General features: G+C 38.2%; 1 protein-coding gene across 2 annotated transcripts; it reads right to left on the reverse strand.

The window, feature by feature from the left end:
- Positions 1–1,242: 1,242 nt before the first annotated feature.
- On the reverse strand, positions 1,243–25,612 carry DNAAF10 (dynein axonemal assembly factor 10). Of its 2 annotated transcripts, none has more exons than XM_053587826.1 (8): positions 25,320–25,612; positions 17,164–17,264; positions 15,613–15,743; positions 12,347–12,448; positions 8,081–8,196; positions 7,241–7,375; positions 6,017–6,114; positions 1,243–3,096 (listed from the first exon to the last, which is right to left on the reverse strand). In XM_053587826.1, the coding sequence occupies exons 1-8, from the start codon at positions 25,500–25,502 to the stop codon at positions 2,889–2,891; spliced, it is 1,074 nt and encodes a 357-aa protein (XP_053443801.1). In that variant the 5' UTR covers positions 25,503–25,612; the 3' UTR covers positions 1,243–2,888. The 2 variants fall into 2 exon arrangements, with proteins under 2 accessions (XP_053443801.1, XP_053443802.1); XM_053587827.1 differs by having other exon boundaries at positions 25,433–25,551.
- Between the last annotated feature and the right edge of the window lie 322 nt (positions 25,613–25,934).

A 25,934-nucleotide genomic window follows, 5' to 3' on the forward strand; every position in this document is an offset into this window, starting at 1 on the left:
TTGGGTCTAGGGCTGAAAGCCTCTTCACTTCTTGTCATCCTGAAACAAAGGCCAAGGATGGAGGAGAGGCGTGTCCAATGACTCTTGGTCCAGGATGCTAGCTGGCCTCCATAGGCATTGCTCTCTACTCTAGATAAAGGATAGTAAGTTAGTTTTATTCACCTGCCAACAGTTGGTAGTGGCTTCCAGTAGAATGTGATAAAACTTGTGAAGCTCAGAGAAAATATTACCGTGATTGATTAGTCATGTCTGTAATCGATTAGGAACAAAAAGGGGTGTGCATAGAAGGATGGGATAAGAGTATCTGCATTCCAAATAATGTATTTCATCATTTCTAATGAGCACATCCCCCTGCCCATTTATGCGTCTTTGAAGTTGGGATGCATCTTGTAATCACTGTGCTAGATTGTATTTTCCAAATATAGTCACGCTATTTCAAGTCTCACATGTTCTTCCAGAATCTGCCAAGTCCCCATCAAGAAACAGAATTTATATCCCTTCCTCTTGAACTTAGGCAGGGGGATATCTCTGTGACTGTTTCCACTAATAGAGTGTGGGAAGTGATGCAAAGTGAATTATGAAGCTAGGCAGTTACAAAACAAGACAGCTTCTGCCCGACCTTCTCTTAGGATGCTCACCCTTGAACCTGGCCACCAGGCTCAGAGGAAGCTCATGCCATGTGGTGAGGTCCCTGGTTCTCAGGTCTGGCTGAGGTTCCAGCCAACAGCCAGCACCAGTTTGCAACTCCTGTGAGAGAGTGCCACCTTGGAAGCAGATCCACCAAACCTAAGTAGAGCTGCCTGCCTGAAGCTGCATGGAGCACAGATGAACCTTCTCTGCTAAGCCCTGCCCAAATTGCAGATTCTTAGTGAAGTAAGTGAACGTTATTGTTATAAGATACAAAGTTCTGTAGTGATCTGTTACATGGCAACAGACAACTGAAATAATCATGGTCAGCCAGGCACTGGTCATGACAATTTTCATTGCCTGAATGTGAACACCAAGACTTGTACAATAAATGTCAGTTAATTGAAAGAAAACCCTGAAGATGAGAATGCAACGTGTTTGAAAGAAATGCTGCAATCACTTTATGTATAAAGGAAGGAAAATACTATCATGGAAAACATGAACACTGATGACTCTGAAATCAAAACGTGATCTAGAAGGATTGGGCTCTCAATAAGAAGAAATCTGAGGACTATCATACCAAATTTACTTTGCATGGATTTCATTTTGTAAGGATGCACAGCAGGGATATATAATGAAAAATATCTATGTCTAAATAAAATTAAAAGAACATTTAATTAATCTAAAACACACCTAAGTGATAGCATTTTCTCAGTTTCATTAGCCGCACACGTGCATCATAGCAGCATGACATTAGTGGTATTAGCTAATCTTACAATCAATGATATCTTAGATTTAGTACAATTTAGGATTTATTGTTCTTGACTTAAATCTAATTATACCACAAAATACAACCATTCTAAGAGAGATTTTTACGAACTTTACATTTTTTTCTTTGAAAACTGAAAAGAAAAAAAACCCCAGCAGGGATAGTTTTTAAGTCCAATTTAATTTTTTTTTTTTTTTTAAAAGAGACCAGAGTCTCACTTTATTGCCCTCAGTAGAGTGCCAGGGCATCACAGCTCACAGCAATTTCCAACTCCTAGGCTTAGGCAATTCTCTTGCCTGTCCCGAGTAGCTGAGACTATAGGCACCTGCCACACGCCTGGCTATTTTTTTGTTGTTGATGCAGTTTGGCCAGGGACAGGTTTGAACCTGCCACCTTCGGTATATGGGGCCAGTGCCCTACTGACTGAGCCACAGGTGCTACCTCCAATTTAATTTTTACTTTTATAATCGTATCCATAGCATCATTTTACAAAACATTTCAGAAACTAAAAAGAGTTAATTTTCTGGGCTTAATATTCCAAACAAGTGACTCTCCTGAACCCCTGAAATCACATAAATTTTACATATTATGAAAGTTTTAGGAAGCTCTGTTCTCTTGAATGGAAGTAGGGGGAGAGCAGGCTTAATGAAAAGTGTGATAAAGTTAATACTTCTAAAGTCTTATTAAAGATTTGGTGAGCATTAAAGAAACATTGAATTAAGAAGTGCTTATGAAGCTTTTATAATGCAAAATGAAGTGATAGTGTTGATTTTTACACAAAACGAAAGTTTCCGTAGATTTCAAAAGCAGAAGTTTATTCACAAAATACATTAAAAAGGTTTGAAAAAAATACTACCAGAAACCCCCACAATCTTGTACATCTCACCATCACCTATCACAGTCACTAACCAAAAGTATCACCAATTCAAATTCTCTGTTTTAAGTAAAGAAGGTCTTTGTAAATCATAGTATTTATTTTATAAGTTACACTGCTGATAACAGATACCAAAATCCAATCCAACAGTGCCATTTTGATATTTTATAAAATAATATTTTGTACAGAAACTTACTGACACTGAAATCTCTCAAAATGTTTTTATGAGAGCTAGTTCATAGTAGTTTTTCCAAGGCATACTATTTTAAGCCAAATGAAGTGATTCCTACCACAACATTATAAACATTAAAAGATAAGGATAAAAAATATGGAACTTAGAGGATGTAGAATAAATTCAACATGTGTTTAAATACAGGCAACTACTGAGTTTGTGTTTGAAGTGGCAGGAGCGCACAGGAGCTGGCCCTGAAGATAGTGGCACTCCTGTGCAGCGGGAAGCCTGTATCCAGCCAGTCAGAGAACATACCTAGGTTTCCATCTGGAGCCTTTTTTCTTCAGCCAAATCTGACTTTATTCATTGAGGGTGAGAGGATCGTGGAATATCTCTTAAATTCTAAGAGTGTTCCTCTGGAAGGCTTCAAGAACAAAGTCTTCAGATCAAATTTTATGGAGTTTTGTAACAATCAGTACTCTCACCATTTGGTCAAATGAACTGCAGATGCAGAGACCCCTTTTATCTGGACTCCAGTCCAAACTTGAAATGGGCTGGGTAGACAGTGTAACATTCTGCAGAAGGCTGACAGAACCTGCAACTCCCATCTCTACTCCCTCAGAATCTTTCTTTGACCGATGGATAGGGTATTCGCTGAAAACAAAATCAAAGAGGTTAGAGGATATAAATCTTAGAATCTTAGAATTCACCATTTTATTTCTAGACAAATACTTCAATGACTATTTTTATTTCTCAGTTTATTACTGGAAGTAATAAATACTGACAGAATCTTTCTAATGTTGACTTGTATGCAAATAAAGAGACACAATTTCAATCTCAACTCTATCCCCCAAATATTTCATAAAAAAGCGTTCTACTAAGAACTTCTAAATATCATTTCTGTTCAGCATATATTTATACTTTCTCTTTTAATATAGAAGTTCTAGGTTGATTATGCACTTCTAAATTCATTTTCTTGGTGCTTTTGATAATCTTTTATTGTAATTTTTCTCTAGATTCCGATTGCTAGATAGCAGAGGCAAACACAACGTATAAAGGCAATAGCTATAGGTAACCCTTGGACAAGCCCATGTAAACACTTCCAGAATGGAGAACTGACACCGGTTTCTAACCCTAAAGCTCCATTATGTAAATCCAGACCTAAGGACCTTCTGTGTACCATTTCTATAGGAAGGCACCACTGGGTGGAAATTTTAGATCTAAACATTATTGTTTCAAAAAAAAAAAACAGCAATTCTGAGAACATCTGATTTTTTCAGCTGAAAATATAAATTTATAAAGTAAGAAGAGCTGAAGGTTAACAACAAAATTCGAGTTGGTCTAGATTGGGGGGGATGAAACACTCTCCCCCTGTGGAGATGTGTCCTTCTGAAATACAGAGGTATTCCTCCTCAGAAGCCCTTTTAAAACCTATTAGGTTAAGTATTCCACATTGTATATCAAATCATCACATTATACCCCACAAATGTATACAGTTACTATTTAATAAAAAATTTTTTAAAATTTACAAAAAAATAAAAAATCTATGAGAGGCTTGGCGTCCGTAGCTCAGTGAGTAGGGCGCTGGCGAGTTCGAGCCCAGCCCAGGCCTGCTAAACAACAATGACAATTGCAACCAATTAAATAGCCAGGCGTTGTGGAGGGCACCTATAGTCCCAACTACTTGGGAGGCTGAGGGAAGAGAATCACAAGGGTTTGAGGTTGCTGTGAGCTGTGATGCCAGGGCACTCCTACCGAGGGCAACATAGTGAGACTGTCTCAAAAAAAAAAAAAAATCTATTAGGTATCAATTATGAAACTACCTTTATTTTATAAATGCTAATAAAGTTCAAGCGTTTAAGAAATAAACTAAATGAGAGGCAGAGCAAAAATGAGAAAAGCTATAGGTAGATAACCTACTATTCTCTCTTCTACTAACTTCTCAGACCCTATAAATTATTTTGATTAAAAGGAGTAACACATTCAGCTGAGTAAATAATTCAAATATAGACTTTCCCCTTATGTTTCTTGACAAAGGCTGTAATAATTCAGTATTTAAAATATAAAGACTTTTTCAAACCCTCCACATTATTTATTAAAGTTTTAAAAGTTTTAAAAGTATGTGTGTCCCTAATACTCAAAAAAGTCAGCATGTTAGGGTCTATTCATTCAAAGAAAAATAATTTTGAATAACCAGATGATTTCCTCTTGTAACTCCTGGCTAAAGGCTCAATATATTTTTACATTAACTATTACCTCCCAATTTTGTGCATGTCACACGGGATACAAATCTATGTGTGGATTACAAAGACAATAAGGGAGGAATGCTTGTGGTCAGGAGTTCCGAAACAGCCTGAGCAAGAGCAAGACCCCTCTCTACCAACAACTGTACAAATTAGTCAGGTGTGGTAGCGTAGCGTGCCTGCAATCTCAGCTACTTGGGAGGCAGAAGCAGGAGGATTGTCAAGCTCAAGAATTTGAGATTGCAGGATGATGCCACTGTACTCTAGCCAGGGCAACAGGGCAAAACTCCTATCTCAAAAAATTAAATACCATAAAAAAGAGGAAATAGGTGGATTTTGTAAATGTCAAAGTCCTAGACACACTGAAGATGGTGTTTTTCTTCTTACATTACTAATCAAACTTAATTTTTGAAATATCCTTCATTTATGGGCTTATGTTATTTTTTTTTCCCCTGAGTGTTTAGTGAAAGATTTTATTTTTTCCCTCCAAATATACATTGCTTAGCTAATGAAGTATTCAGAAATACCATGAACTTCTGATTTTTATTATCAGACCTTTGAAATGAGCAGCTGACATTGACATTAGGGCCCCTGGGACCCACAGGGTGCAGTGCATGGTAAGAGCTCTTACAGCAGCTCACCCTGCCTGCTATGCAGACAGCAAGCTCAGGTGCAAGGTCTTTCCTGGAGACAGTCAGGAATGCCAGGCTCTGTTTGGTCCCTATCACAATGATGTCATCTGAATTTAGAAGAGTGAATTATCAGGATCCAAAACTAAGAATTTTAATCTTTTCCTATCTTCTAGAGGTAGTGTTCTAATGAATAGAAGACACCCTGTTTCCCCGAAAATAAGACATCCTCCGAAAATAAGACCTACTTACAGGAAAGATAAAATGTCCCCTGAAAATAAGACCTAGCGCATCTTTGGAAGCACACCTTAAAATAAGACACTGTCTTATTTTCGGGGAAACAGGGTATTTGATAAATGTCTATGGCCAACTTTTTCATACTAAAACTAGAAAAAGCTATAATTTCAAATCTGTTTTGAAATTATAAAAAAAAACCTGTTCCTAGGCTACTCTAATATACAGCAGACATAATGAAAATGACAAATATATTTAGTGTGTCAAAAAAGGTTAACATTTACTAAGTGTAAAATAGGGACATGAAAAAAATACTTAGAAAACAACAATAGTTATGTAACCCCATGAAATTTAAAATCATATCAAAATGAACTAAGTCAAAGCAGGAAAAAAGAAAAGTTCAATCTAATCCTACTTTACACCCACGAAGAACTGAAAAAGGAGCACTATGCGCAGGGAGAGACTCACTACTTCCAGAGGTGAAGGCTGCCGGCGCCTCCCGCTGTCATGAAGAGCTCTCTGTTCTGCGGCAGGTGTCGCACCTGCCAGACTGTAGATTTATGAGCCTAAATAGGAAGAGAGTACACAACTGTTTACACGCTAAATGGTGCGCTGGAAAGAAACCCAGCAAACAAAGAATTTTTGCTACAATTTCAAATGACAATATTATTTATAGAAAATGAGAAATATGTATGTTGCAAATTATATATGAAACAATTTAGTAAAGCATTGTATGTTGTTGATACTTAATATATTCTGAAATGACAAAGGTAAAACAATATGACAATTTATAGCTACATGTTAAAAATTTAGTTCTTCAGGCAATGACAGTAATTTATACATAATAATAATGATAATAAAATGAGACAAAATAGAAAAGTCTGAGAAATCTTACTGAATCCACACCAGAGAGAGAGTAAATTATTACTTCCTAAGCAACTTAAACCTTTTAATTTTATGGAAACCATGAATCTGTAACTGATCTTTTTTTTTAATACTTGAGGAATCTCAGAGTCACATTTCCAACCCATACTTTGTGACAGGACGTCTCAGCATGAATTTCACATAATCCCCCACTCTAGACATTACCTTTTTTTAAAAACCAGTATTTTCCTTCTGCCCTGCTTTTCTTCTCTATTTTTCTAATGTAGTAATACCATGTTTCCCCCTCAGCTACCTCAAATACAAGGCAAAATACAAATATGTAAATAAATATTTTTGGTCACTTCTTAAGTATTAATCATAATAATTTGTGTTTCAAATAATTTTATTTAATATAGCAAATTGAGATTTAAATAGAATATGATGAAATGACATAATATATATAGATAGATATTTTAAAATATATAATCAGGTATTAATACAAATACTATATATTTATGAGAAGACACCATGCTGGATTTTGTTGATCAAATTCCTAATGTCAGCTGGGTTTCTTGTGATTGCTTCTCAACTGTAAAATCATATTCCTAGCCAACTGACAGCCTTATTATAATCAAGAAGTCTATAGTTGATAAACTTTGAGAAAGTACTCTTTGCACAGAAAAACTTGTCATGATCCCACGATAATATATCAAAAATAGCTCCCTTCACATAAAGACCTGGAAGGAACCTTGGTGACTAATTCTATTTATTAGTCTCAAATAAGCTATCATTCCTCTTCATAGGAAGATTTTTTTTCCTCATATTTACCTTTTCTGAAACAGAGGCAAAACCTTTGGTTGGATGTTGTGTTCTCATGTCAAAAACATGAAACTTTCCTTCCAGAGATGTGGCTACTAACTTATTCATACTTATATCTTTTCTGTCAAACTCCAAGCTACATACCTGAAAATAGAGAGTATTTATTATTGACAGTCTCACCATTATTATTCAGGAGGCTCTTTTAAACTAAGAAAAATAGCTTTCAAATGATCAGATCATCTGAAAAGTACTTAAACAATCATTTCATCTTTTGAATCAGTACATCAAGTACTGTTACTGTAAAAAAAATTTTCTTCTGGGTTGATAAGATCAATAAAACCATTTTGGGTTCCCATGCTCAGTGGATGCATTTGGAAAGTCATCATTCAACTTTTTACATTATTTAATACAGTTAAATCAAGACTGATTATAGGGAAAAAAGAGAATATATTCTTCACTAAAGGTGTATAACTCAGGAACCAAAAATCTGAGGGCACATAAGGGGTGATTACTATTTCATGTTTTTTGATATTAGCAGGTAGAAACACTCCTCCTTGCTCATTCTGATACGATATGGCATGGCCCACAGAAGTCCACAGATGGGCCTCAGGGTCTGGTAACTCCCTCCACATTGTACATACACAAAGTGGATGTGGGTCCACTTTCTGAAGAGAGGATTCAGAAAGTCCATGTTCTTCATTAGATTCTCAAAGGGATTTAGCTCCAAAAGGTTCAGGACCATTGGAAGAGGAGTTGACTGAGATGAATTAACAGAAGTGCTTTCCTATAGTAGTTCACAGGTGGATAGAAACATGTTCAGAGACGAAAAAGCATTAGAACGTGCATTACCCCATTTTTTATGTTTGTCTCCCACCGTAATGACATGTTTCTGAGATCAAACAGCTTGATGTCCCCATTGTCATAGCCAGCACAAACAACACGTTCCTCTTGATTGTAAGCATTGCCTGGAAATCAAGATACAACATTTTACCTTTTTATAAATACTAATTTAAAGACTGGTATAAAACCAAACATATAACTTAAATCAGATTTTAAAAAATTACATTGAGTAGAATCCTATTTCATCAGTTTTGGTAGGACCTCAAGATTATTAATTTGGTATCTAATTTTTTTTTTTTTTTTTTGTAGAGACAGAGTCTCACTATACCGCCCTCGGTAGAGTGCCGTGGCGTTACACGGCTCACAGCAACCTCTAACTCTTGGGCTTACGCGATTCTCTTGCCTCAGCCTCCCGAGCAGCTGGGACTACAGGCGCCCGCCACAACGCCCGGCTATTTTTTTGTTGCAGTTTGGCCGGGGCCGGGTTTGAACCTGCCACCCTCGGCATATGGGGCCGGCACCCTACTCACTGAGCCACAGGCGCCGCCCGGTATCTAATTTTTTTTACAAGAAAAGCTCATTCGGGTGGTGCCTGTGGCTCAGTGAGTAGAGCGCTGGCCCCATATACTGAGGGTGGTGGTTCAAACTTGGCCATAGCCAAACTGCAACAACAACAAAAATAGCTGGGCATTGTGGTGGGTGCCTGTAGTCTCAGCTACTCGGGAAGCTGAGGCAAGACAATCGCCTAAGCCCAAGAGCTGGAAATTGCTGTAGATGCCACAGCACTCTACCAAGGGTGACAAAGTGAGACTCTGTCTCTAAAAAAGAAAAGCTCATTCACTGAAATTCTATCCTGAAGGGTTATGTGGAAGTGTCCACTGGATTCTAACTTGAAAGAAAGCACTCTCTCCCAACTACGTCTGCAAAGACTAGCAGGCCAACTACCGTTCAAACACAGCAGGGTCTGGGAAGACAGATATGGCTTGTGCTTCCGTTGCTTTCCTTGGCAATAGCTATATTTGAAAGCAAATAGAAACTACTTTAAAACCTATTGATTTTGCAAAATGTTGTTCTTTGCAAAGAAATATGCAAAGGAAATATGTCTTTGCAAGGAAATATGAAACAAGTTGTAGCACGCTGTGCTATACCTTTTTAGTATGGATGATCATACCTCTAGAGTATGGAATCCAGGGACTTTTTCCCTCAATCCCTCCTGCTGAGGAAAAAAATGCTAAGTGAGAATGAGTCCCCTGTCACTGTGCTAGGCTATCTGGGCATCTTACCCCAGTGCCTTCATTTTCCACTGCCTCCAGCTTCTTCTTTCTCATAAACCACAGCCCTGCATCTCCACTCTGGGCTCCACCTAGATGGCGCACCAGCATCTTAAATTCATGATGCTGTCCTCACTCCCTTCCCTTCCAAACCATTCTACTCTTTGTGGACCTTTCTCAAGTAATAATATCATTAACCCCACAATCAACCTCAAAATTCAGTCATCTCAGACATATCCTTCAGATCCAAAAAGGTGCCAAATTCTATGTATTTGGTCACAATATTACCTTTTGAATTATCTGCTCTGCTCTATTCTCATTGCTTATCTGGGTCACTATGAAAGTTTTGAAACAGACTGGGTTATGGTCCATTATTTCACTTCCAAGAAACAAAGTCAACAGCGTCCTTTATGATTCACCTGTGCAAGTTTCAGTTTGCTCAGCTTATCAGTGTTGCTGGGAGGGCTTCATTTGTTTTTGTCTACGAGGATTTTACATTTCTTGATTTTTGTGTATTTCAAAATTTTCATAATTGACCCACATATAATCTATGTCTTACCCAGAAGATTGCAAAGAGCTCCTGAAAAATCACATGCCCTGTGCCATTCATCTCTCTCCAATACATATCACCAGGTAATTTTCCTGAAGCAAAAACCTTTCCAGGCTTATGAGTACCCTTAGACCATTGAAGCACCTCCAGCCATGGTGCCGAGGCATCTCTAAGGCTACTCCTACCATTATTTCCTTCTATATTCATTGGTTCCACCTCCATGGGTTCAAACAACCATGGACTAAAAATATTTGGAAAAAAATTTGCATCTGTACTGAACATGTACAGACTTCTTTTTCTTGCCATTATTCCCTAAACAATACAACTGTTTACATTGTATCAGATGACTTAAAGTATATGGAAAAAACATGTGTTTATTATGGTTATATGTAAATACTATGCCGTTTATTTTTTAATTAGTTAATGTTTTTTGACTTCTTCTAGGGGTTGAAATGGGTACTACGGCATTTTATATAAGAGATCTGAGTATCCACGGATTTTAATATCGATGGGAGGTCATGGAATGAATCGCCCACAGAAACCAAGAAACTACTGTACTTTCTTGGGCACTTTCCAATTATTCCTTATACTTGAAATGTCCTCCCTATTTCAGTGGCTGAAATCCTATGTATCTTTGGTCTGAGTTCAAAATGCTCTTCCTCTCCAATCATCTCTTCCTCTGGATTCCTTCTGCATTATTCATGCCTCTTGTGATCTGCCACTCCTATCTTGTATTATAGCTAACATAGATATCATGCCCTCTTTATTAAGCTATGAAGTCCTTGAGGGCAAAATATGAGTCTGTTTCACCTTCCCATACCCATAGCACTTTGTACATTCTTGAAATTCATAAAAAAATTTCAAATCAATGAATTTTTTTTTACTTAATATCCTCTTTTTTATTTTTATTGTTGGGGATTCATTGAGGGTACAAGAAATCAGGTTACACTGATTGCATTTGTTAGGTAAAGACCCTCTTACAATTGTGTCTTGGCCTCAAAAGGTGTGGCACACACCAAGACCCCACCCCCTCGCTCCTTCCCTCTCTCTGCTTAAATTGCACTATGTCTCTGAGATGAACAAGGTAAAAGCTTTAATGAATCTAAAAATACTTTTAAATTGATACCTAATTATTTATTTTGAAACCCAGTCTCACTTTGTCACCCTCCTTAGAGTACCCTGGCATCATAGCTCACAGCAACCTCAAACTCTTGGGTTCAAATGATCCTCTTGCCTCAGCCTCTCCAGTAGCTGGGACTATAGGCGCCTGCCACCATGTCTGGCTATTTTTAGAGATGAAGTCTTACCCTTGCTCAGGCTGGACTCCAACTCTTGAGCTCAAGCAATCCACCTGCCTCGGCCTCCCAGACTGGTAGGTTTACAGGCCTGAGCCACCGTGCCAGGCCCATATGATACCAATTTAAAAATGATCATTCTAAATACGAATCCTGAAATTTCTCCACAAAGTATATGTATCTTAAGTTTTTATTATTGCTCATAGCATACAAATACATTGTAATTCTTATACTATTTCTTTTAAAAATTAAAAATATACCTTTCCTTTGATTAAATAACAGTTTAATTTAAACCCTAACATAAGAAGTTAAACAGTTCAGGTATACACTAAATCCCACTTTTAATGCCCGTTGTCTTCACAGGATCATACTATGAAAAGGGGGAAATAAAATAGAATTTTAAAACTATTTCAGGTGATAGATAGCTTAGAAGCCCTGACTGGAGCATAACCCAATCTAGGACAATGATGAAATTGCACCTGTGCCCTATGCAACAAAAATAAATAAATAACCACAACTAATTATGGCCTATATCTAATTAGTAGCAAAAATTAATTTAATTTTAATGCTAAGCAAGAGATTCAAGGGCAATTAGTAGTCCTAATCAATATTCATTTTAGTATTATAGTAAAAGAACACAGTTATCAAATTTATAAAAATAATTTTGTAATGGCAAACTATTTTGTAGAAAATAGACATACTCTATGTTAAGTGTAATACAAGATTCATTACATTGCCATTTGCATTTGAGGCTCTGCTTAGCTCCATTAATGGTCTTTGGTTCTAAACTAATTATTATCTAATTAAACAGAAACACATCATAATAAGTATTTCTGAGCACTTAATCTAGCATGATATTCAGCACTTTACACGTATGAACTCAATGGATCCTTACAGTAACATTAATAAGTCAATACCATTATTATTTCCACTTTATAAATGAAGCAACCAAGGGACAGAGAACTTCCCCAGGCCACAAAGCCAATGAATGGCAGGTCGGGATTCAAACCAGGCCTTAGAGGCTGACATCAACTATCACATATATCTACCTGAATAAACTGTCCACAAAACAGACTATAAAGAAATAATGAACAATTTTGAAAGCACCATACTTTTTACCATCTAATATATGAAATACAAGAATTCTTCAATAATTTACCAAATGCCACAGTCCAACAGTCTCTCTTGTTTTCTCCTTGTACAGGTTCCATATTAGCCACGGGATCATCTTTTTGCCTTGGGTCCCACACCTTCACATTTCCTGCCATGAGTAAAAATGTAAATTGACAAAATTCAATAGTAAATTGTGTTTCCTTTCTGCCTTCTCTATGGCTTCCAGTGTACATGGCCATATTATAATGTTACCACAGCTGAAAAATAATCACATTTTTCTAACTTCTAATTGGGTAAGTTGAATTTGGTATCAGAGATATAAGCCATATGTTACTGTCTGACTTGATTTCTAAATTAATAGATACACAGAATAGTCAACAACTATTTATAAGCTATCTACAAGTTATGACTGACAGGGCAAACACAAATGTTATGTAATTCAAATCATGAGCCAGAACTAATGTGTTATTTATTAGGAATAATACCAGTGTTGTTGTGATTTTTACTTTTTCCCTCACTATCAATATAACCATTGACGTGAATAAATTCTAATTGTGAATTCATATTTGTTATATGAGGTTCTAGAATACTATTTCAAATGCCACTAAGTTTAATTTTCCTGTAGCAATAGAAAGGAAAGAAACAGTAAATGAAATTAACAAATACTTCTTCTCAGTTTAACTGCATCCCCTTCATTTTAATTCGTACTGCAGGACTACTAACTAGATGGCATCACTACCTAGAAGAAGTGCAAATGCAGCAATAAAATGGCTAAAAGGCAAGTACCTCAGAGACAACAGGAAAAGAGCAAAAAATCCTAAAAAGGAGTAATAGCAGTATACTTCCACCTTTCCTGAAGATTTATCTTCAGGTATAAAATAATCATTAAAAAGGCTGCTTTAACAGCCAAGGGACAATGGCTCACACCTGTAATCCTAGCACTTTGGGAGGCCAAGATGGCAGGACTGCTTGAGGCCAGGAGTTCAAGACCAGCCTGAGTAACACAAAGTTCAAACTGACTTCTCTAGCACTTTGGGAGGCCAAGATGGCAGGATTGCTTGAGGCCAGGAGTTCAAGACCAGCCTGAGTAACACAGCAAGTTCAAACTGACTTCTCTAGCACTTTGGGAGGCCAAGATGGCAGGATTGCTTGAGGCCAGGAGTTCAAGACCAGCCTGAGTAACACAGCAAGTTCAAACTGACTTCTCTAGCACTTTGGGAGGCCAAGATGGCAGGATTGCTTGAGGCCAGGAGTTCAAGACCAGCCTGAGTAACACAGCAAGTTCAAACTGACTTCTCTACAAAGTCTTTTCAAAAACTAGCTGGGCATGGTGGTGCACTCCTGTAGAAGTCCTAGTGCTAGGGAGGCTGAGGCAGGAGGATCACTCGAGCCAACAGCTTGAGGCTGCAGTGAGCTATGATGATGCCACTGTATTATAGCCCAAGCAACAGAGCAAGAACCTTGTCTCCAAAAAGAAACCCCTGCAGGATAAGATTTACCGTAACTCTGCAGTAGTTAAATGAGCAAAGAACATAAACAGTGTAGCAGCCCACATAGCCTATGGCTAGGAGGAGTGAGAGTTATAAGAAATACCTGTATAGCTCAATAAGGGAACACCTTGGTGGAAAGGGCATGGAGAGGGATTTAGCTCTCCTAACAAGCATGAGAGCTCTCAAATTGAGAGCATTGGTGAATTGGCAGTTTCTACACCTGTGGGGTTGAGAGGCACGAGATCAGCCTTATATTAGACTGGAGAAGGCAGGGAGCATGCGCATTTTATCACGGACCCACTTACTCTGACTCTGTCTCCTCTCCTGCCTGCAGAACGCCAGTAGGGCGTCTCTCTGCTGAAGATTACCAAGCTCTGCTAAAGACTAAGATCTATCTTTCTAAGAAGACTGCTTTACTCTCTCTAAGACACACTCTCTCTCCAGTTAAAGTAGATAGCCCTCAGGCACCTAAGAGAAACTGTACCAGAGCAAGGTAACTTAGCGGTCCACATCCAGAACCTAGTTAATCTGGGCCTGAGACCTGGCCAGTCCTGGGCCCTGACAAGTTGTGTCAGAAGTAAGGTGTGACAAAACAGACCATTCACAAAACAAAATTGACTTGTAAACAAACATAGAAGTTAACACAAGTTGGAATGGAATGCCATTTTTAACCTATAAAATAAGGGGAGAGAAAGAGAAAATGAGTGCTGGCAGGTGGAATGGAAATCTACTTCATCCACTAAGGCTGAAAGTGTAAATAAGTACTTTGGAAAGTTTGCCAATGAATTTTAAGAATAATAAAATATGTTTATTCCAAAAGAATTGCATACATGACAATACTCATGTCTTCATTATTTTTAAACCACTCTCCCAAAACAATAAACAAAAGACTTAAAGCAAACTGAATGCTTACTTAAGTATAGCCATGTGATGGATTATGTAGTCATTAAAATGATAATTATGAAAAGTGTATGGAAACAGCAACATTTACATATGACAAAAAATTAAATAAAAAGAGACAAAATCATATTTATGCAATATGACACATATGACCGAAAACGAAAAGAGAAATCTAATGACTAAAATAGTGTGATAGATTACATGTTATTTTTCCTTCTATACCCCTATTGCTTTCATGATTTAAAAAAAGTGACTTGTAAAACACAGCTGCTCTTGAATACCTATTGGAAAATTACGCCTCACTTTTCTTTTAAAACAATTTCCTTATGGTCTTGTGCAGCCATGAAAAAGCTATCCAAATCAACTGAGATACCAAATCTCTCAAGTACCCCTCGTAAAGCAATGAAAATTCTGACTCTCTGAGAGTCATTCAGGATGGCTTTGAACACCAAAGGCCCTGTCTCTGTCGGTAGAGCAGCTGAGTCGGTGCCTTTGGAGCTCTCTATAACGCTCACCAGCTGGATCACAGAACTTCAGTTTTCAACCAGCTGTCAATATGACAATTTTCACAAGTACTAATTCTGCCTTTTAAAAAAAGAAAATGAAAAGCTGCCACCCACATTATATCATCAGCTGCCTGAAAAACCTGTAAAGACATTTTAAATCCTTCAAGGTTTAGAGGAAACCATCATTTAGGAGCTGAACTAGCTCAACACTAAAATAGTAACTGTTATGCCTCTATCTCAAAATATCTAAAAGTCTGAAACAATTGCGAATTTACGTATTAGAAAAGTAGCACCAAGATTATTAGACCTAGGTGGTCAAGGCAACTGAAAGGGATTTTTAGGTAGAGAGGATGTACCGTTGCTTAGAGATTTCCATTAAAAATTTTTTTTTAATACGTAAGAATATGTTGACTCACCATCTCGGCTGCCAGTCACAATTTCAGGCGCTCCTTCTCCGATTCCTAGCCCACCTATACCGTCTATAGTATTTATAATTTCTTTATGGCCTTTTACAGAATACACTGGCATCTCTGGAGCTTCCAAATTCCTAAACAACAAACACAGCCTCTTATTTACATCGCATGTCCCAAACAGTTAAATCCACTACTAAAATTCAAGAAAATATATAGTGTTTTAGATACTTTGTTTAAAAACAAGAGTTTTGCTATGAGGATAATTTATACATCTACTTCTAAATTTTTCTCTCCACTTTGGCTTCCTTCAAGTCCCCAGTGAGAAACGTCATCATTCAACTTAGAATTCCTGTAAGTAGGTCTTATTTTTGGAGGATGTCTTATTTTTGAGGAAACAGGGTAGTACTCTGGGAAGCTGAGGCAGGAGGATCTCTTGAGGTTAAGAGTTCGAGACCAGCCTGAGCAAGAACGATACTCTGATCTCTACAAAAAAATAGAAAGCCAGGTGCAGTGATGTGTGTTGGTAATTCCAGCTACTCAGGAGGCTGAGGCAGGAAGACTGCTTGAGCCCTGGAGTTAGAGGCTGCTGTGAACTATGATGATGGCACTTCACTATAGCCAGAGTAACAGAGAGAGATTCTGTCTCCAAAAACAAAATAAACCAAACAAAACCCATTTAGACGGGCCTCTCTTTCAATTTCTTTTAAAGAATATGTTATGACATATAAGAACTAATGAATAAATGCTAATTTCATTATTAAGTCATTAAAGCCAGGAAAAATTAAAATAGCTTAATTCTGTTTTATATTATGATTGTAAGATAAATATGTCAAAGAAATTTAATTATAGAGTAGCAGATTCTAAGTGAGAATCAGACAAAATCATATTAGAAAACATGACATAAGAAAAATAGTTTTCTTATAACTTCCTAAAACACTACGGTATATTTTAAATGATTAACAGATTTTCCTGGAAAGTAATTAAAGATGAATTTCAATTCATTCAACTCTATGAAAAAATAGCTAGGTAAAACATAAAAATTAAAGGCATCTGGCACAATAGTAATTTGCTTATTCAAAATAGGTTTATCTTAAATTGTTCAACAGATGTTTTCCTAAAAAGTTGTGCTTAAATGTTAGTTAAAGCAAACCAGAAAAAAAAAAATGAATTGAGTCCTACATGAAAAAATTAAAACCAACAAAAATTTGTGTATCATTCTGTAATGCTAAATCTCTTCTTGAAATAAATGTAAACAATTAATATCTCATTTTTCATTTATACATACGCATTTTATATATTGTATCCTTAAAGGTAGAGGAACATATATAAAAATAAGTATTGATACCATTATCCAAAATATCTAAAGAAAAATAGGTTAGATTTTGAATATGAAATCTAGACATACATATTAAAAGATAATTCTCATTTTTTAATTATTAAAATTGAACATGGAAAGAAACATTTTAAAATCTGAATTTGCTTTCAGAAGATGAGTAATAAGACTCAAAGAAATTGCTTATCTCATCTATCTGAATACTGATTAAATAATCTTACCATATATGAAGGTTTCCCTCAAAATCTCCAGTAGCTAAGTATCTCTGCTGTAAAGAGGTTGCACCAAATGTTCCACACTTAATGGGTTTGGCCTTTTCAATCTTGATAGAAGGGAGGAAGAGAAGATCCATTATTTATATAAGCAGATATTTATAATCTATAATGTTTATGGCTCTATTGAGGAATTTAAATGACACACAATACAATAAGCAACTAAAACATTTTCTGATAAAAATGTTCATGATTTTCCCTTAGTCATTTTTCTGTAGTTTAAAAGTACGTAATAGTAAAAAATAATTTGTCTTTCCTCACATCTCACTAATGAGACATTCATAAGCTGACAACTCAACCATCTCTACTCATTTGCAAATATGAAAGGTTCAGTATTTAATGTGATATTAAGAGCCTCAATAGAAACAAGAACATAATGAAGGCATTATTCTTTCCATATGGCTACAGGAACAAAAACTTTTATGTGTCTTTATAGTTTTCCCTGTAGAACCTATAAACTGAAAACGCTTATGTTCACTTGATCTTGAAACTTTTCAATACATAGAGATTTGTAAACCTGTGTGTACCAATGAACCACTGCTAATCTTTAGAGGTTTATATAATTTAAAAGCCTCCTGCTCCTAGTATTGTATATAATTAGTAAAACAACCATATACCAATGCACTATTTAAGATATGGGGCTTACGGAAACCAGATGTAGAAGACCATATAGCTAAAAAGGTCCTCGGAAATAACCTGTCACTGAAAGAAAATGAAGTCTAGAGCCTTACAGATTCGCCCATTTGTGCAACTTTCCGTTTTTAATGAGGTGCTACTACATGCAAGTCACTGAACTAGGCAAAAGAGGACCCAAAGGCGACCTCAAGACGTTCACAACCCAAATGTCGGTTACTATCTGGCCTCTCCCACACATACATATTCATCATACTATTCCCATCTACTCCCCCACCTTCCTGGTCTTCCATTAATCTTTTACTTCCTGATGTTTCCAATTTCTCCACTGGCCCCTCCTAGCCAACTCCAATTGCCCAGGTGGATGAGGTCCCTCCTAGAATCAGACTGCTCTTCCTGCTTTCTGGGCTCCTGAAAACTCTGGCACTGGGAATTAGATGAAGCTACTACAGACGCCTGCCCTACACCACACTCTGGCCCTGTAACAATTCCCACGCACTGTCAGCCTCACAGGGCAAAGCTATTCCTCGTTTAGTCTCTTATAATCTTTAATTGTTTCATTCTTAATATTACAAAAGTAATACATGTTCTCTATAAAATTCAAACAAAATAGAAGAATGGAGGGAAAAACTGAGTCCCTCTAACGCTCCTCGGAAGTAATCTCCATCTTTCTAGACTTTCCTCTACACATTTACAAACAGACATGGGTTTGTGTCAGTACCAGGCAGACAGGCAGATCACAGTACACTGTCCCTTGACTTGAGTTGTTTCATTTGACAATCAGAATGGGAATGAACTTTTTTCTCTTCTGCAGGGCATCTCCCCTTGCAACCCTGCAGTTCCTCCACCAATCTTCAGCCCTCCCAGGTTGGCTTATTTCAAATAATTTTAAAAAGAATTTGCCTGCCACTTTCAGTGTTCAGCTGGGCATTTCCATATAGCACATATTATCTATACAATGTATGCACAGCAATTTTCAAAGAAGAAAATAAAATTTGCTTATCTTATACTACAAGTGAATACTAAAAGTGAACATTTTTTTCTAATTTAAAAGATACATTATATGGGCGGCGCCTGTGGCTCAGTGAATAGGGCGCGGGCCCCATATGCCGACGGTGGCAGGTTCAAGCCCAGCCCCGGCCAAACTGCAACAAAAAAATAGCTGGGCGTTGTGGCGGGCGCCTGTAGTCCCAGCTGCTGGGGAGGCTGAGGCAAGAGAATCGCGTAAGCCCAAGAGTTAGAGGTTGCTGTGAGCTGTGTGATGCCACGGCACTCTACCCGAGGGCGGTACAGTGAGACTCTGTCTCTACAAAAAAAAAAAGATACATTATATGGTATAAGGCTTTGGAAACTCTCAGATTGTCTAACTCTCCTACTTTTAGGGATCTGGGTAAGTTAGCAGTTACTGTGTAGCCAGGTCTAAAAATAAAGCCCTCACAGCACAGCCTCCCTGGAACTGTCTAGTAAATGAAATCAGCCGTCTGCAGTCACATGATTATAAAAGACCACACTGACTGAGAAGCACAGAACCGCGGAACGCTCGCTGAGATGCCATCACTTATTCACTGCGTCAGAACATTTAATAGTCATTTATTTCAGTTACTTTTCCAATTTTATGAAGAGAAGTATCTTAAGATGGGGCAACATGGAGAATCAAAATTTTGTCAATTTAACAAAGTTTACAACCCTAGACCACTTACACTCTGACATTTCCCTTCTTTCCAAATAAAAGAACCTGAAGTAATATATTTATAGTGGTAAAGCATTAATCGCTATTAGGACACAATTTGTACAGTTAAATTAATTCAGAGGTCCACCCCATGCTAACCTATGTAAACAGCCCCTGCCCCCTTTGTCTCAGCAGGCCCAGCTCTCAACCACAGAGAATGGCTTTCATGTTGAGGCAGAGGATAAAGCCAGGCCTTGGAGGGAAGCAGCAGGCAGTCCAAATGGACAGCCTGTAGTTCCAGGAGGCTTATGGACTAGTGGCTGCAGGGGAGCTTATACTATTTACTGACCCAATCCTCTGGGAAAATTCTTCTCAGAGACGCACTTGGGAGACTGCTTGCCTATTTTCTTCTCTGCCACCAGCCAAAAGATTCTGAGGCCATAACTCCTCTGCTGTCATCTGGAACTTCCAGGAAGGGCTACTCTTCCTGGGCCATGAGAGGCAAAAACTAACCTCCACTTTTCAGTCCCTACAGTAAGCACACAGCTCTTCTAAGATTTCCTTCCTGGTAAGAAAAATCTGGAAGCAAAACTTTCCTCCCTTTTGCCTTGAGGCTCTTTAGAATAGAGAATTTCAATCTATGCCCCTGGAATATATTGACCTTCTGGTACTAACATAAAATAATACAATTATTAGAAAATTCACCCAAAACAAAAGTCAACGGGTGTGTTTTCCTTAAATTTTTAAGTTTTCTTCAAATAATTTTCTTAGTTTGCCTATTAGAAAATACTAGTAATGAATGCCAATAAGAAAACCTGCAGATGACGATTTTAAAAAATTGTGGGGTTACTTTTTGTGATGAAAGATCAGAATACGTATAATCAGATTTGTCTGCTGAAAAACTCTTCCTTGTGCAAAGATGAAACTGACTACTCCAATATTTCACGACGCTCCCCAAAACAGCAGCATGATGTGCAGATTCTCTGACACCAGCACATGTCTGAGAGTCGCTGCCCTTGAGTGAAAAAAACCAAACCAAGAACTGGACAATTACACGACAGAGGCCCCATCCTAGATCTCTGCGCCTTCGTCATTGTGTGGATTTTAAAAGTGTGTCTTTTTTACATATATTAAACAAAGAAGTAAAACTTATCTATTTAGAGGCACAGACTCACAGGAGCAGCACCAAGGCCTGTGGTCTACAAAGTGGACAAAACCCTTTGAAATCTGGCCTTGCCTGTCTCTCTGTTTCTCCTTCCTGCTTCTCCTTCTCTCTCTACTAACTGCAGCCACACCACTGACCTTTCTTTTTGTTCTTTAGGCTCACAATGGTCTTTTCCATCTCAAGGCAGTAGCATTTGCAGTTCCCTCTTTTCAGATCACCCAGCCTGTATCCTTCTCCCCGTTTAGACTTCAGTTCAAGTGCCACATCCCCAGAGGCCTTCCCTGCCCTCCCAATCTGAAATGGAACTCCCAAATTACTATCACTGGCCCTGTTTAATCTTCTTCATTGTTTCCATATATTGAACACCTACATATCAGATACTATTTCAGATGTTCTTCTAGACTAGATCATCCTTTGTCTTTCTATACAGGGGTGTCCAACCTCTTTTTGTCTCTATGGTACATTAGAAGAATAAGAGGTGTCTTGGGCACCCGTTAAATACACAAACACTAAGGAAAGCTGATTAAGCTGATTAGCACAAGCAAAAAGTGTCCTCACAAAATAAGAATGCAGCCCATGGGCCACAGAATGGACATCTGTTATAAGGCTACAAACTAAGTATTTGGAACTCCACTTTTAAGATGAGGAAACAGGTTCAGTGGACTTAGTGACTACTTGCAGGTCCCACAATACAGGTAGACTCCAAGCTTTTTCTACTAAACTAGGCTGCCTCCAGACCTATATGTAAATCAACTAAATGAACACTTTCATTTATTTATTTTATTTTTTTGTAGAAACAGAGTCTCACTTTATCACCCTCAGTAGAGTGCCGTGGCATCACACAGCTCACAGCAACCGCTAACTCCTGGGCTTAGGCAAGTCTCTGGCCTTAGCCTCTAAATGAACACTTTTATTATACAGCCCTCATTCTGTAAACCTGAGAGTCATTAGAAGTACCAAAGAAATGTTTGAATTCTGAAATGAATTGGTGAGGGAAATGGTACAGGCATGAATTAAACCTATTTTCAGATTCCCGCCTTTTGGCTTTACAAGATATGAATAGATGGTATTATGCTTCCCTCGTGTCCTCTTTTCTCTTCTTGTATCAAATAAACAGAGATTCATACATGCTAGTGGTCTCTTGTACAAAAATCAAATTAAAATCAAAATATAAAACATTAAAAATGAACTTTATTTTTAACGCCTAATCGTTTCTGTTCAGTGAGGACTGTACTTTGCTCAGAAGGATGGAGCCTTGCTGGCAGATGGACTTACAAAAGGTGTGTTTTATCTTTCCTCTGACATTCATGGAAATGATAATAATCGCTAAATTAAGAGAGGACACTACTAAAGCTAAATTTTTATAGTTCACAAAAAGGGTTCCCTCTCCATCCACTAAGTATTTCATTTATGGAAAAGAAAAGATGAAAAGAATTCAATGGTAACTTAAAATTTTTCTTGCTGGAAAACTGGGTTAAATGAATGAAGAAATTGTTCCACAAAGAAAAATGGTATATATTAACAATTTTGTTATTTGATGCTCAAAATGACCATCACTGATGGTCATACTTGACATAGCTGTTAGGTTTTCTCTACTCCAATAGAAGTTAACTGGATTAAGGAAGCCCATGATGGATAACTCCTGTTAGAGCTATTTTTGTTCTGTATGTGGGTGGGTCTAGTACAGGCTGTCAGCATCTCCTCCTCCTCCGCATCCTGGCACTACTTAATTAACATTAAGAGATTTAGTCAACCAAATGCTAACAAGCATGAATTCAGTAGCTCAAGGGCTAAAAAAGCAGCAATTTTATTAGTTTATTACTAGCTTTTATAGAATAAGAATTATTGACGATTGTGATTCCATTTTTCAGGGCCATCCCTCGTCCCTATCGTATCTTTCTGCCAATTAGAAAAAAGTTGACGTTTACAAGCTGAAGTCTCACACATATAAGGCTTGATGAAGGAGAGATTTCAGCTCCCACTTGAACACTTGGCCAGACACGTTTGTGTGGTGCAAAAAACTGCTCAACTGTACACAGAGGCTCTGCTCACCATTCCCTATCTATCATTTTATTAACACAATTAAGGGAACAACATTAACACAATGCTTCCTTTACAGCTTCACCTGACATGCATGGGCTTTGGAACACAGGACTTGGGGTAGTTCTATAATGATAAATAAAGTTTGCTTCCTAATATTTTCATGAATAATCTACCTAGCCTAAGAGTTCTCAGCCTTGGTCTCATAAGGATCACCTCACAGAAGTTTAAAAAAATACTGAAGTCCAGGCTCTTTAGTTGGCTCATCTTTCAGATATGTTTGGTCCTTTTTTAGCACAGTACCTTTAAATAGTATGTTCTTAGTAGATAATTTATGGAAGAGAAAAAGAACCAAAGGAGCTGGGTGAAAATAGAAGAAGTGATTGGTTATTGCTGGGATTGACACTATGGGTGGTACTCTACTTCTTTTTCTATCTATATTTTCTAAATGTTCTACTATAAACATATATTACTTCTGCTAAAATGTAAAATTGTTATTTATTTGTTTTCTTTTTTGGATTTGTTTCTTTTATAAATACTTTTTAAAATTATTTTTTAAAAAGTGCTAGAATTTTACAGAATCTCTAGAAGAGAGACAAAAAGCATATTTTACCAGGTGGAATAGTATATTCCAGAAATGTGTATGAATCACATATTCCATCATAAATCACAAGCCTCTAGATGGCCTCTTGTTGGCCTTTGACTGAAATTTGTTCCTAACACTCTACCTTTGTTCACACCTGAACCACAAGTTAATTAATAATTTTAAAATATTTAAATTTCCCAAATTGCACACTATTTACAGACATACATTCATTTATTCTTTAACAAGTAATTTATTGAGTGGCTGCTCCTCACAAACCACACTAAAGAAAGGTATTGTCCTTACTCTCCAGGAGTTTACAATCTTGTTAGAAATAAATGGGACAGAATGTATTTCTGGCACAGATGATAAGTACTATAGTAACGTAATATAAAGAAAAGTTACTTTGTGTGAGAATCAGGAAGGGTGTCATATAACAAATAATCTGAACTGAACATTAGAATAGCAACAGGTGACTGGGAGCTAAGAGATGAACAACTAAAGAAAGGTAGAAAGAACAAGTCATGCTTGGAAGACTCAGTAGAGTGGCTGACTAGAGAAAACAAGCTGAATTTAAGATGAGCAAACAGGGAAATTTAAAGTGGCCCAGGACCTTACACACCATCTAGGCTTACCTATCAAAATTGCATTCTTCTTTCACCTATAGTTTAACCCTTATCTCCTCCCAGAGGATTTTCTCCATACTTTTTGAACCCTTGGAGTTCTCAACTTTTCTCCTGCCTTGCAATTTGTTACCATCCTAAACACCTGCTTATGTTTTTTTTTAAGTAAGTCAAATAAAGACATTTTTTAAACTATAAGCATCTGGGCGGCGCCTGTGGCTCAGTCGGTAATGCGCCAGCCCCATATACTGAGGGTGACGGGTTCAAACCCGGGCCCGGCCAAACTGCAACCAAAAAATAGCCGGGCGTTGTGGCGGGCGCCTGTAGTCCCAGCTGCTCGGGAGGCTGAGGCAAGAGAATCGCTTAAGCCCAGGAGCTGGAGGTTGCTGTGAGCTGTGTGAGGCCACGGCACTCTACCGAGGGCCATAAAGTGAGACCCTGTCTCTACAAAAAAAAAACTATAAGCATCTGTAAAAATGCTAGATATTATCTTTATTCTCTAATTCTTTCCCTAGTGATCTTTACAAAACTTGTAAATCTGATCTTGCAACATCCTGCTTAAAGTCTGTCAATGATATCCCATTTTCTTAGAAAAAAGGCACAAATCCTTAAATGTCCTATGTCTGTTTCTTCCTTTCCCCTGTAGTTTCTTAAGGAGATAATTTTTCCTCCCATCACTAAGCTTCTGAATATGCTGTTTCCTCTAGAAATCACATACTTTACTCCTAGTTTGGCCTAGTTAGCTTCTACTTACCCCAATTGTTTTTGCTCTCCTAGAATTGTGTTCCTTTGTGTTAAGACAGCTCATTTCCGTTTGTATTTTTGCATCATTAGTTTGATCATTGAACTGATTATCTCCCCCCACCCACGAAACCTACATGAGATCGAGGACACTGTCATTCCTATAACTGGGAATAACAGGCACTCAATTTATACTTGTCGAAAGAATTATTTGTCACTACACTGCAGGTATCCACTACCTGCTTTGACTCTGCTTGCGTGAAAAGACATTTACTAACATGAGACCACTGACAAGGCAGACAACAGTGAAGTGCCCCAAAGGTCCTCAAATTGAGACATGAAATCTTAAGGTCACTTCCCAGAGACCTCGCGCTGGCCTGCACTGGGGGTGGCAGGAAAAGGGGACTGGAAGGGTGCGGAGGAACTAGCTCGCGGGTGAGAATTCAGAATTCGAAAGAAAGGTTTTAAATCGGAAGCATTCCTCAATCTGCGGTCAGAGTCTCTGGTCCCGCGCAGCGCAAGCTGTGCTTTGAGGGGGTAGGAAGGATGGTGGACGAAGGCTGTGGCAGAGGAATGCAGGCCCTAGGATCCACACTCGCCCCCAACGGCAGTCCAGATCCTGGAACTGTGTCGTCTCGACCCGACACCCACCTCTCGGAGCAGCTTCAGATCCCCCTGCTGGATCTCGTACAGCTGAATGACGCCAGTGCCCCGTGCGAAGTTGCCCATGGTTACAAATTTGGCGCTGCAGGGCACCCACTTACAGTCGAACACCGTGTAGTTGAGGCCCTTCTGGATATGGGCGATGATCTGAGGCTTCTCGAAGGCCGACATGGTCCAGCCGATTTCACCACCGGCAACCGCCCCTCCCAGACCTCGACAAAAACACCAACTTAGAAACCAGACTCCAACGTTAAAGACAGTTTGTCCCTCCCGCTTTCCGTATTCTGTCTCCGGTCGCCCTAACAAGTTGGATTTAGCTAACTCCGATAATGCCAGATACGCTCCTGAGATCGTGAAGGTGTTTCTTCAAAGACAGCACCAATTTCTTTATTGCCCCTTTGCCCACTGCCATATCATACATACATATTTGAATTACTAGGTACTCTGGTTGAGAGTTCGCAGCGGGAGGGAGACCATTATTATCAGGCATATTTTAGGATAGCCCAACGCCCTCACCCAACTCCAGCCTCAGGTCCCCGGCGTGGGACTTCTCAGGAAAGGGGGCGGAGCCCTGCGGCTGGTTGGCGAAGCCTGGCCCCTGTG

Source organism: Nycticebus coucang, chromosome 4, assembly GCF_027406575.1.
Source record: "Nycticebus coucang isolate mNycCou1 chromosome 4, mNycCou1.pri, whole genome shotgun sequence".
Classification (NCBI taxonomy): domain Eukaryota; kingdom Metazoa; phylum Chordata; class Mammalia; order Primates; family Lorisidae; genus Nycticebus; species Nycticebus coucang.

Coding starts and splice junctions, on each gene's coding strand:
- DNAAF10 (XM_053587826.1), bottom strand. CDS start 25,502: ATGTCGGCCTTCGAGAAGCCTCAGATCATCGCCCATATCCAGAAGGGC. Junction 8,197..12,346: donor CTGTTGGACTGTGGCATTTG/GTAAATTATTGA, acceptor CTTGATTTCCAG/GCAATGCTTACAATCAAGAG. Junction 3,097..6,016: donor AGCCTTCACCTCTGGAAGTA/GTGAGTCTCTCC, acceptor TTTTGTTTTCAG/CGAATACCCTATCCATCGGT.